Genomic DNA, 12,869 nt, shown 5'->3' on the forward strand with positions numbered 1-12,869 from the left:
GACGAACTGTACGTCGATACGTGAAATTCTGGAGGGAACGTCGGAAGGCGTGGCGTGGGGACGTAATGACGTGTGACATTAATCGATCTATGTTCACACGTAACACGTAAAACACAAACATGAAAGGAATATTCTAAAAGGAACTCATATAAACACCTTAAATCACAATATTGTCATTCAGAATAAGGTCAATAATTAGATTACTGCTGTCCATGTAAACGTAGTCAGTGTAAAGAGCATGCAGGCCGGCCTCCTGGGAAGATAAATAAAACAGTGCAGGACAGGACAGTAGGTAATTATGGAAACTCTGAAGAGAAGGGAAAAAAAGGTAAAAGATCTGTTAAGCTTTTCCAAGCATTATTTATAGCACGGTTAGTAAATGAACCATGAGGACACATGACTCCTTAGGTCAGCATACCCTTGAGGACAGCGAACACTATTTACAGGTAATTCATCTCTGTCCTCCTGTCCTTCCCTTTAGTCACCATTCAGGTCAGATCTGCATAATAAATGACTCATCACATGAAATAAAGCCCTGCAGTGCACTTATGTACTGTGACAAGAGATAAGACCATGAAGGCCATTCTTAAAGCTTTTATTATTACTCCTGTTTATTAATGATTAAATATTGCCAGCCACGTGCATCTGCTCCTCTCTATGGCAAATCAACAGGCCTTTGTGTTTACACAGGTCCTGCTCCAGAAGCACTTTATTAGTCTTGTCTGAAAAAGATGATGTTTGGCTTGGTTTAAAACGGCATGCTGGGTAATAAACTAAACACCGCGTGCACACTTTAACGCGCGTCACCAAAACAAAGACAGTGTTCAGTGGAAGCAGCTCTGAGAAATAATTCCTCCTTTATTCGAGTAGTTGGAAACTTACCAGCCTTCAGAGGACCATAAATGTTGCCCGAGGTCCGTTTTGGTCTCGTCTCCACCTCTTTCCAGGAGAGGAAAGCGCTGTTTAATGTCACCTCACAGACCCTGTTTTGGAAGCTGAGCTGCGAGGACAACAGCAGCAGCGGCGGCGGCTTCGGCTGCTTTTCCATTTTTCTCCGTGTAGAAACTCTTCCCAGCCGCAGCCACGGCCCAGTTTAAACCGTAGTTATCTGTATTTCATCTTCGAAACACACTTAACTAGCTACTCAATCCCGCAGACTCGGTTAAGGCGCTCGTTGTCCTTCGCCCTGTCCACACATAGCGGTCTCGGCTTTCTCTAATGGAAAAAGACAGCCAGAGCTCTAGCGTTCCCACGTCACCACGCAAATCTGCTTACGTAAGCAGCGACGAGGCTCGCGCACGCACCGCGCACGCACCGCGCAGGGTACCTTCACAAAGACGTGGAGGATATATATATCGTTATATATATATATATATATATATATATATATATATATATATATATATATATATATATATATATATATGTATATATGTATATATGTATACACACACACACACACACACACACACACACACACACACACATATATATATATATATATATATATATATATATATATATATATATATATATATATATATATATATACACATAACGAGTCACGCTGTGGGAAGAAAACGCGTTTTAAATTGAAAGTATTTACTTTATTGTGTGACCTTGTATAATATAGTGTTGTGTCGTTTAGGAATTATTCGTTCATTTTGAACGAATCTTTACTATGACTCGGGAACAACGAGTTGTCTCAGAGAGTGATTCGTTTCCAGAGAGAGAGAGAGATTTTTCATTATATTCTGCTGGAATGAACGAAATGACTCGGAAAAAGATAAGTTAATTTTGCTGAAGGAGATTTAAAGATCCGAGTCAGTAAAATGATCCGAACTTCCCATCACTACAAAAATAGACACGAGCTTGTGGAAACGCGCATGCGCGGGTGACGCTACGTAGTGTGGGCGGTCCTATTTTCAGGTCTATCAAACGTCAGTGCTAAAAATTGACACAAAAACAATAGCAAAGGGAGAAATAATTAATGCAGCACCCTTGTAGATATAGAGGGCGGTATCTGTTGTTTGTGGAGCTAGGGGCAGTAAAATAAAATGAACTAAATTCCACAGACCCCCTCAGAGCATTTAATTTAGGAACATTTTTCAAATGTGTGCAATGATATTTTGTCTGTTCATTACAGCCATAGACATTTCTATTCATGAACATTTTTATAGGCTATTAATTTTTTATGAACTTTTGAGGTTTGGATTAAACCCATTTAATTCAAGGGACCGACCATCACAGTGCCACAGTGGGTAGCGTTGCTGCTTCAGTCCTCCTGAGTCTCATGTTGTGAACATCTCAGTGTGGGTTTCTTCTGGGTTCACAGCTTTCCTCCCACCTCCAAAAATATGCTGGTAGGCAAACTGGCTATGCTAAATTGCCCTTAGATGTGAATGTGTGTGTGCGGGGTGCCCTGAGATGGATGGGTGTCCCCTCCGATGTGGATTCTCCTACCTTCTGCCCAGTGTTCCCAGGATAAGTTCTGGATCCACTGTGACTTTGACCAGGATGAAGCAGTTACTGAAGATGATCGACTGATTGAATGAATGAATGAATTGAAGAGACAACTCTAAATAAATTACTGTAACTAAAATCACAGACCCGTCTGGCTATGCTTCATGCTCCCTACATTGAGAACCACTACTATAGGTGCATCAATGCACTCCTATTCATTACTTGTATGCTGGCTTGGCAACCACTGATAGTAGTCTCCTAATTATTTAACCTGACTGTAAGCGTTTTTAAAATAAATATGACTTTTTAAGCAATTACAAAATTTATTTTCAGTCCTCAGAGTACAGTACTGCTTTTTGACATAAGGTCATGAGTCAAAGGTATAGTATTCTGGCACAGGCTCTTGTCCAGATAAACATCAGTATTTGGCTTTCTAGTTCTCTTAACCAGTCTAATTCAATATTGCAGGTTTGCTACAACAAGCACTACTTTGTGTACCTATGAGCCCTTGTGGCTGCCTCATTAACGTGATGTTTTAGTAGCTCAAGTTTTTGCTGTTAATGAAGAAATGTGTTCACGTTGTTTATGTTGTCCATGTTTGTGTCAGATTATGATTATGTTCACTGTTATGATGAAGCCCTGTGGGTTTTGAACCAGTTCTGTGGCTAACCACTGAGCTTGTATTTGTACTGTAAACATGAGTTGGCAATAAAAGGTTATAACAATGCTTCCTGGCCAAGCTTCTTTCTCACCGATGCCACAATATAAACGTTTTCATAGATATTAAAAATAATGAAAGTTGTAAGTAAACCTTTGTTCAGTTCAACTCTATAAGACGTCATTCAAAGATCATATTTTGGCTTTCGGCTCTTCTCGTAAACATTAACAGTGAAGATTAAAATGGTAGATTGTCTGGATATTCACTGAGAGCATGCTATAGTGTGCTGTGGGAATTTATGTGAGTTGTGAGTGCTTACTTCAGCATTTTGTGATAACATGCCGCATAGATCAAAGGTAATATTAAACCAAAGATACATTCCACAGTATAAGAGATTTGAGGTCAGTCAGACTGGATAACACTCAACAATATACACAGACCGTGGAATTGTTGTATCTAATTATTTTGTGATTTTTAGATACAAGTTTGACCTACACAGAAAATAAAAAAATTTCTAACACTTTGCCCAAAAAAAAAGAAAATAAAAGGAGGGTGGCATGTGCTGCAGCGTATAACATTGCTTCCTGACTCCTCCAGGGTCTTGGGTTCAAGCCTGAGCTCAGGTTAGTGTCTGTGTGGAATTTTGTATGTTCTTTCCGTGTTTGTGTGGGATTCCTTCAGGTTATCTGGTTTCCTTCCGCCTCCCAAACCATGCCAGTATTTGGATTGACTACACTAAATTTCCCCTAAGTGTGAATGTGTGTGCATGGTGTCCCGGGTAGAACTGGCAGGGTGTATTCCCACCCTACTTCTCCAGTGTTGCCAGGATAACCTCTGGATCCACCACACCCCTGACCTGGAAGAAAGTTGTAGACTAATGAATGTATAAATGAATGAAAAGGCTAAATAAAAGCTTACAATTCCAACTGGACTTCCATCTGAATATGCTCATGACTTAACATTTGAATGTTAAAGCCATTGAAAGCAATCTAGTAATCTAATGATGGTGGAATATGGAACTGTACACACAGAGTATAATATTTATCTGTTGATTTAGATTTACAGTTGCAATCAAAATTATTCAGCCTTCATTGCAAATCAGGTTTACTGTCAAAATGTACAGACTTTCAGCTGTTTGCAATGAACAAATCAAACAAAAGAAATTGAAATGGTTTAACACAACAAATGCTTCAAGTCGTTCCCCAAAATTCAACTGAAAATGCAACTTAATATGATTTCTCCAGTTTCAAAATTATTCAACCCCTTCATGGCAAGCATGTTTAGTACTTAGTAGAGCATCCTCTTGTGTTTATGACCTACTGCAAATGAGATGCATAGCCAGACACCATAGCCCATTCATCATGAGCAATGGCTTCCACATGCTGCAGGTTTCCAGTGCCAGAGGATACAAAGCAGCCCCAGAGCATCACCGAGCCACCACTATGCTTGACTGTGGACAGAGTGTTCTTTCTTCATTCTTCTTCCTTCAGACGTACCGCTGATCCATCGTTCTGAAAAGTTCCAGTTTTGTTTAATAGCTCCACAGAACAGAATCCCAAACTTTCTGTGGCTTATTTATATGATTTGAGTGACTTTTCTTGTGCTTTTGGATCAGTAGTGGAGTTCTGTCATGAAAATCTTCTGCATTTAGTACACACCTTTACTGTGCTCACTGAAACCTCAGTACCTGTTGCCACCAGGTCTTTTGCAGTCACTTGAGGGTTTTTCACAACCTGTCTTCTCAGAAATCTGGTTGCTACCATTAATAGCTTCCTTTTTCTGCCCTGTCCAGGTATTTCATGAATTTTCTACCCCTAGCCAGTTCAGGTATTTCATGTGTTCCAGCTCAAGCACACCTGGTGTAACTAATGATGCCCTTGATTTGTGTTGATTTTGTGTATAATACACACATATACACTATGAGTAATCGCGTACAAATTATAATATTTACAGGAAAATAATAAACATATTATTTTTTATGTAAAGTGAAAGTACAAGTCATAGGGCTTCATAACCAACTGGATGTTTTTGCTGACAGCTGACTCACATATAATTCTTACTTCTGATTGGACAGCGAGTGCTCTCTGATTGGTCAACTCAGCTTGGACTTTCTCCAGTCTAACCAATCAGGTCGCTGCTTGCTCCCCGTAGATCTGCACCAACATGGCGGCGTTCTGAGTTTACGAAGAGGAAAAAAATAGCTAATGTGTAAATAAACCCAACTGTACATTATTTAGAGAGTATATTAGTCGTCTGAAGTGGTCGAGGTGTTGATGAACTGTTGTACAGAGAGAAATAAAAAATGTCGAGTGACGGAAGTAAAAAACAATTCTGGAAAAGGAACACAGCGAAGGTTCCTGGCAGGTAAAGTGACGTGTTCATGCTAGCATGCTGTTAGCTGCTAATCTTGGCTTTAAATGTACTTTATGGTTCAAATGAAAGATGTCGGGAAGCGCGAGTGATGTTTTGTCTCGTTGGTCGTTTTGATTGCATCTTGTAACCCCTAGGACTTTTACACACATTTTGAATGAGCTGGGAAGCTAACCTAGCTGATTAGCCTGTGGCTAGCTAAGATTTCTTTCCCAGAAATGACACATTTCCTGTAATTACACTGGTTTAGCACAGCAACACCTATTGCTAACAACGTTTTCACATGTTCTACACGCTAAACAGTCTGACCTGGCAGCTGTGCATGTAGCAGGAAGACATGGATGTGTTGATGTACAGCAGCACTGTTAGCATCTAAAGTTGCACTAAGTATGCAGGGTTTATTTAACAACTCCGACTGTAACGGACTTTGACACGTTTAGCACTTACTTTGACTTGACAACTCCTTCAACTGTTCCTCTGTCATTTCACTTCGCTTAGGATTCAGACGGAGACCGACAGTGCTAGCTCTTCAGGGGAAAATACACTAGCTGCTTAAAAAGTTGCCTGATGACGTCACAGACCAGTCAAAGCATGTTACATGAAGCAGAAACATTTTCTGGACTTAGTAGAGTTTAATCAGAAGAGGAAATGGTGGAATTCCACCTCAAATCACCAGACGTCAGAGTGAAAATTTCCCTGAGTGACTGTCTCAGATTTTTTTTTGTCGTTGTGTGTGGAAATAATCTCGCTGTTCGCAGTAAATAGTGTGCAGGATTTCAGGCTTGTATCTGCGTTAGTTTCTGAGGTACAGAGGCGTGAAAAAGTGGGCGCGAGCTTAATTTTATTGTAAAAACTTCTGTGCTACAGAAAAAAAGTTATAATGTTCCATAAGTTGTTACTATGGAGTTATTCATGCAAGATGCACAAAGTTTTCAGCGATTGCTGTCTGGGATAAGATGTCTTTAGTGTTTAAATATAAGGTCCACAGTTATATGAAAGAATAGGTATGTCTGAAAGGATTCAACCCTTCTGATTTATAAGGTTTTCAAAATGAAGCACCTAGATTTTGGGCGGCTGTGGTTCAGGTGGTAGAGCGGGTCGTCCACTAATCGTAGGGTTGGCGGTTCGATTCCCGGCCCACATGACTCCACATGCCGAAGTGTCCTTGGGCAAGACACTGAACCCCAAGTTGCTCCCGATGGCAAGTTAGTGCCTTGCATGGCAGCTCTGCTACTATTGGTGTGTGAGTGTGTGTTCATGGGTGAATGAGACACAGTGTAAAGAGCTTTGGAAAAAAGCGCTATATAAGTGTGCCATTTACCATTTTATATGGGATTTCCAGGTGAGGGGGCAGAGTGGCTTAGTAGTTAGAATGTTCGCCTCGCACTTCCAGGGTTGGGGGTTTGAATCTCGTCTCTGTATATGTAAATTGTTATTATTTTGTTTAAAGAGCTTATATTTTTTAAAATTTAGTACCACCCTTCAGAAGCTAAATAAGATACTTACACGTCTCCCAGAAGACAAAATGCTAACAATTTACACCAATCATCCTGTTCAAAAGTTTACATCCCCCTGGCTCTTAATGTATGGTGTTGCCTTCTGGAGCATCAGTGAATGTTTGCACCGTATGTAATAGTCGTGTATGAGTCCCTCAGTTGTCCTCAGTGTGAAAAGATGGATCTGAACAACAAATAGTCACTGTTAGTAAGCGGTCAAATATGCAGAAGATGCTGGAAAAGTAAAGAATGTGCAGGACCTGGAGGATTTTTCTGAAGAACAGTGGGCAGTTTAACTGCTCAGGACAAACAAGGGACTCGTGAACAACCATCACACGGTAACGACACACGGTATTAAGAATCAAGCGTATGTAAACTTTTGAACGGTGTAATTTTTAAAAATAAATTCAGCTATTACCTCGTCTCGTGGACTATATGTAAACATCTATTATGTGAAATAGTTTATTCAGGGCAGGACTAAATAAAAACAACATGATGTTTTTATGATCCTCTTATTTTGTTAACAGTATTAAGATTTAGCAGATTCTGCAAGGGGTATGCAAACTTTTGGGCACAACTGTATATTTGGCTATTCATCAAAAAAATCAATAAATTCAGTTTTAAATTACTATCACATAGCTGTGTGCTTCTACTTGTCAGCCAGATACAGTGACTGAAGTCGGCAGAGCTCTGCAGTGTATTTCCTTACTTGACAGCTCTGTATGAAGGCAGATGGCAGCAGCTGCTACTGTTTCATAAAAGCAGGCCAAGGACCTGTTCACACCTGGAATTAACATGCGTCCTGGGTGTTACACAGCGCTAAGTACAGGTGTGAGTGGGGTCCAGTGCATCTGAAAGACGCTCTGATCTCTCTCACCACATTTAGAGGTGGTGTGGGATGCATATGACCACATCTCATGCGTAGCGTGAAATAACGTGTGTCCCGGACAGTGTCATTGCCTTAATGGGAAAATCAGTCTGTCGTCTCGTCTCTCTTTCATTTCTAAGTTTGATTAGCAGACCACACAATTACAATGTTCGATAGAGTTTGTACGGGTACATGAGGGAGGATTCGCAGGATGTTTCTGCCTGAAAATAAATGGTGCTGAAGCCTGATGTAATAAATGTACGAATGCCAGCCTTTCTCTAACAGACACGATGTATGAAATCCAATCACAAATTCTCACTGAAGACGCAGTCATAACACCAGGTGTGAAGGGCTTACGCTTCTCGGCTGTCCACTTGTGATCCGATCACCCAGGACACATATGAATTCCAGGTGTGAACAGGGCCGGTGGTGATTTCACACGGGATTGACCCAATAAGGAAGGAATAAAGCATGAGAGAGTGTGGTGTTATAATAAGGACTGGCAGGATGGCGTGATGTGGCCTGATGAGAAGCATTATGCTGTTGCCCTCCCAAAGTTGATTATTTTCCAATAACAGCATTGCTCGGAGTGTTTTATTCTTTTTAAAGCACAATGATTTAAATTATTACAAATTTATTGCTGAACAACGCATCATGGTTTTTAGTTATTTATCTGCTGTAGAACATCCATCATAAATCCATCCAGTTCAGGTTGTCAGCTGTCTGAGCTTGTATATGTGTTTATCATGTAATTATGTGGTGTGCAGTATCAAACAATTGCAAACAAAACACAGGTTTATATATAAAAAAAAAAACTTTGTTAAATATAGGTGTGCAACAATTATTGGCACCCCTATGAATTCATTTGAGTATATTCCCATTGATATTTCAAATTTTTTTAGTACAGCTGGGTGACTAGGAACAGGAAATTGCTCAACCATGACTGCCTGTTTCACAGGGGTATAAATATGAGGTAACTCATAGGCCACATCCCCTTAGTCATTCATAACAATGGGTAAGACCGAGTAATATAGCTGTGGTGTGCGGAAAAAGGTTGTTGAGCTTCACAAAATGGGAAGTGGCTATAAGAAACTAGCACAAGTATTGAAAATGCCCATTTCCACCTTCAGGGCAATAATTACGAAGTTCCAGTCAACTGGAAATGTTATGAATCAACCTGGAATTGGACGTGTGTCTGTATTGTCTCAGTGCACTGTGAAGAGGATGGTTCGAGTGGCCAAAAAATCTCCAAGGATCACAGCTGGAGAATCGCAGAAGTTAGAAAGTCTCAAAAACTACAATCTGAAGTCACCTACACCACCGCAAGTTGTTTCGAAGGGTTTCAAGAAAAAAGCTTCTACTCTTCCTCTTCTAAGCTTGAAATGGGCTGTGGATCTTCCAGCTGGACAATGGCCCAAATCATACGTCAAAATCAACACAAAAATTGTTTATTGACCACAAAATCAAGGTCCTGCCATGGCCATCCCAGTCCCCTGACCTGAAACCCATCGAAAACCTGTGGAGTGAACTGAAGAGGAGAATCCACCAGCATCGACCTAGAAATGTGAAGGATCTGGACAGATTCTGTATGGAGGAACGCTCTCAGATCCCTTGCCATGTATTCTCCAACCTCATCAGGCATTATAGGAGAAGTTTCAGATCTTTTATCTTGGCAAAGTTCACACAAAGTATTGACTAAAAGGGTGCCAATAATTGTTGCACACCTATATTTAACAAATATATATTTTTATAAACCTGTGTTGTTTGCAATTGTTTGATATCCATGAGTGTAGAGTATTTTTGTGAATATTTTTTTTTAAACAGAAGATCAAAAGTTTAAACTAAAGACAATTTCTCACAGCCTTCTCTCCTCATATTTACCAAGGGTGCCGATATTAGCGGAGGGCAACGTGTGTGGTGTACAATATGTCGTGTTTATCATGTATTTATGTGGTGTACAATATATAATTGACCTGTGTGGCAGTTAAATTGATTTATTTAACAAGAAAATGACCTAATGTGTGGATTACGTGTAATTTGACTATAATGAATGTGAAGTAGGCCTGTAATTAGACTTTTTTTTTTTTTTTTTTTTTTTTTTAATAAATAAAGGTGGATTTAAGGGAGGGTTGGGTTTTGTTGTGATATTTTTGTGCCCTTGAAAATGGGCTGGGGGTGGGGGGGGTGGGGGGTGTAGAAAAGTTGAGAACAAAGGAAGGTTGATGTACACTAACGTAAGCTGTATCGATCTTTTCCTGTTTGCAGTATACAACACGTTTATGGAGCCCAGCATCCTCCTTTTGATCCTCTCCTACATGCTAAGTAAGTGCTTAATGTTCTAATATTGTTTTATTATAAGCTTTACAGACCAGACGAGTGCAGAGGGAGATGTGCCAACCTATTCTTATTCTATTAGCAATGCATAAATGTTCCTCTTGTAGAACGCTTCACTATAGCACAGGGGCTCCCCAAGTGTTTTGGCAAAAGACTCCAAATGCACATTCTGAACTATCTGCAGCACCAAGCCTTGAATTCCAGATTTATAACATAGGACTACTGTAACATTTTAAACATTTTATTATGGCAGTAACATGCATCCAGTCGTGTGAAAAAATAAGTGCACCCCATGGGAATTATTGGCTTTTTTGCTATATTTGGACAAGCAAACATTTGATGCTCTTTGAAACCGTGCCTATTAATAAAGTTAATATACTTGAACAAAAACCCTGAGGAAAATGAGCTTTTTCCAATCACTTATTTAGCAGAAATAACAATAGATGCGATGTATTGTTATGTAGAAAAAGTAAGTACACCCTTGGACTCGGAAGCTAGTAAGAAATAACTTCTTTTAAATAGATACTTACTTTTTCCATGCGACTGATCTGTTTTTTTATTGTTAATTTAAATTGGGGAAATGACTACGAAAGGTCAATTTTATGTGTCATTTGATAGTATATCGACTTTATTAATAGGCACTGGTGACAAATCTAGTGACTTTTTGGACAAACCTTAGCAACGTTCCAAATGCAGGCAGTACTGTCCTGCAAGCGCGAGGTCTCGCCTTCCCGCCGCACTCTCACCTCTCTCTGCGTCTGCTCTGTTCAGTGAGGGTCTGAGAGCCGGAGATTTAACAATGTCATGGATAAGGAGACCGAACTCCGTCCCAATTTACATCATCATGTGAATGTTTTTAGAACCCAAGACGAATGTATTGCAACATGTTTTACATGTAAAATAGTCCACGTTATTACAGCCTAGTTCTCTTGCTCAAAGTAGTTCTAGTGTTGAGAAACATGTCTGATCATTCATGTTCCAAACCTGTCTGTTATAGTTTTATAAAAGTTATTGAAAAATCAAGAAAGTTATTAAAAGTAATTTTGAAAAAGTACAAAAACAAAACAAAAAAAACAAACAAAACAACAACCCCATCTATCTATGTAAAACAGATTATAGATTAGGTTATATGTAGATAGATTTGATGTATAATAGATAATCTCCTCCAAAAGGGGGCGGGGGGGGGGGTACCACATGATACGGCAGGCTTGTGGGGGCTTTAGTTACTAAAGGTTGAGAACCTCTGTATGAGAGCAAATGCATTAATATAAACTTGTGATTTGGATAATAGTCAGAACTATTGTTACAGGAAATAAAAAATGAGTAATTGTCCTGATGAATGATCGGTGCTGTGGTACTGCTGAGAAATTGCTCAGACATGTACGACGTTAAGCAGCATGGAGCAATAACGACCGAGCATTAGAGCAATGATTTCCTAAAAACTTGAAACGAACACCTGTTCACGATGTCATTTGTGTCCCTCGTTTGTTTTTGCACTCATGCACAACCTTTTCTTTTAACATATTGTGCCACACTGGAGGTGGCTCTGGCCCCGAGGGCTTCTCACATGAGCTGACAGATTTAGGTCGATTTCCATTTAGTATGCCAAGGCTTAAGCTTCTCATTTCTCCAGTTAGTCACACGCAAACGTTCATTCCTTCATTAGGCAGGTCCAGAATGAGGTTTGCGTTTTTGAGCCAACAGGTTGTTTCAGTTCTGACTTGACCAGTTGAATTGATGTTGTTAAGCAAGTTTAGGGAGCAATTATTTTTAATTACATCCTGCAGAGACGCAGCTCGCGTCCTCATTTCATGCTCAGTGATGTTGTCAGTGAGCTCATGCACATGCTTGTAAATAATCCAGTTATCATCTGATTTCAGCACTCATGTGACCGGTACGTAGAGATCCAGGATGATAGTAGAGCTGTTACCGGAGGTCGAGAGACTTTAGGTTAATTAGCACAATGTGCGCTTGCTTCTGGTTTCCTTCACCTGTGCATGTGTGCGAACATGAAGAGAAGAAAAGCACTGCTGTGGAAGAAATAAACCGGTTTATGATCGAATTCTGTGAATGCACTGCTGTAGAAAGTAGTCAGAAGAGGAAAAAATGTTTTGCTAAAAACAGGCCTACGGCAGAGTGTCAAATCAAACACTTTCCAATTTTAACATTAATGATAAATAATTCAAAACGCTGCTCATCTTCCATTAGGGATATCTTATGGTTTGTGATATACCGGTAGAAATTCTCCCCACAATAAGAATGAGTCTTCCAGTGATCATATCGATAAAGCCTAGTTGATGATGTATTTCTGTGTGCGGCGATGTGCGACCCGTTCGCAGCTCACGTGCAGAGCGATGAGTACGCCGGAAGGCGGACGTGAAGCTGACGAGGAGTTTATCGCTAAACGAGGAGCTATCTCTACAATCTGGAACTGGTTTGGTTACAGAAAATCAGCTTTATTTTTAGATCAGTGTTTGTGTTTGAGTCTCTCAAGATCACAGATATCACTTGTAGCTAAAAACAGTGGTGCACGGTGCAGTATTTATATCGTCACTGATATCGTTATCACAATAAATACCAGAAAATATCCTGATCTAGTTTTAAGTTCATATCGCCCATCCCTGGATAGCAGGAACGGCAGATCGACAGCGAAAAATATCAGCCGTGCGGAGCAGTTTCA

The 12,869-nt window shown here is 40.0% G+C and overlaps 2 protein-coding genes and 1 long non-coding RNA gene across 9 annotated transcripts in view; 1 reads left to right on the plus strand and 2 right to left on the minus strand.

Moving 5' to 3' along the window:
• Positions 1 to 1,249, minus strand: part of cerk (ceramide kinase) — a 30,362-nt gene extending 29,113 nt beyond the window's left edge. The window contains exon 1 of one of the 2 annotated variants that reach the window (XM_017494526.2): positions 883 to 1,249. In XM_017494526.2, coding sequence (XP_017350015.1) covers positions 883 to 1,048 — 166 coding nt within the window. In that variant the 5' untranslated portion in view covers positions 1,049 to 1,249. The remainder of the gene's footprint in view (positions 1 to 882) is intronic. The other variant, XM_017494525.2, reaches the window with a different exon arrangement.
• Positions 1,250 to 1,620: 371 nt separating this feature from the next.
• Positions 1,621 to 6,763, minus strand: LOC108279865 (uncharacterized). Of its 2 annotated transcripts, none has more exons than XR_008398345.1 (3): positions 5,939 to 6,763; positions 4,442 to 4,632; positions 1,621 to 3,977 (listed from the first exon to the last, which is right to left on the minus strand). It is a non-coding gene; the product is annotated as an uncharacterized LOC108279865 (long non-coding RNA). The 2 variants fall into 2 exon arrangements; XR_001815626.3 differs by lacking the exon at positions 4,442 to 4,632 and adding an exon at positions 5,182 to 5,295 and having other exon boundaries at positions 5,939 to 6,761.
• The window catches only part of tbc1d22a (TBC1 domain family, member 22a), a 183,046-nt gene continuing 175,448 nt past the window's right edge, over positions 5,272 to 12,869 (plus strand). For all 5 annotated transcript variants that reach the window (XM_017494425.3, XM_017494427.3, XM_017494426.3 and 2 more), the window contains exons 1-2: positions 5,272 to 5,485; positions 10,121 to 10,177. In XM_017494425.3, coding sequence (XP_017349914.1) covers positions 5,424 to 5,485; positions 10,121 to 10,177 — 119 coding nt within the window. In that variant the 5' untranslated portion in view covers positions 5,272 to 5,423. The remainder of the gene's footprint in view (positions 5,486 to 10,120; positions 10,178 to 12,869) is intronic.

Source organism: Ictalurus punctatus, chromosome 19 (assembly GCF_001660625.3).
Source record: "Ictalurus punctatus breed USDA103 chromosome 19, Coco_2.0, whole genome shotgun sequence".
Classification (NCBI taxonomy): Eukaryota; Metazoa; Chordata; class Actinopteri; order Siluriformes; family Ictaluridae; genus Ictalurus; species Ictalurus punctatus.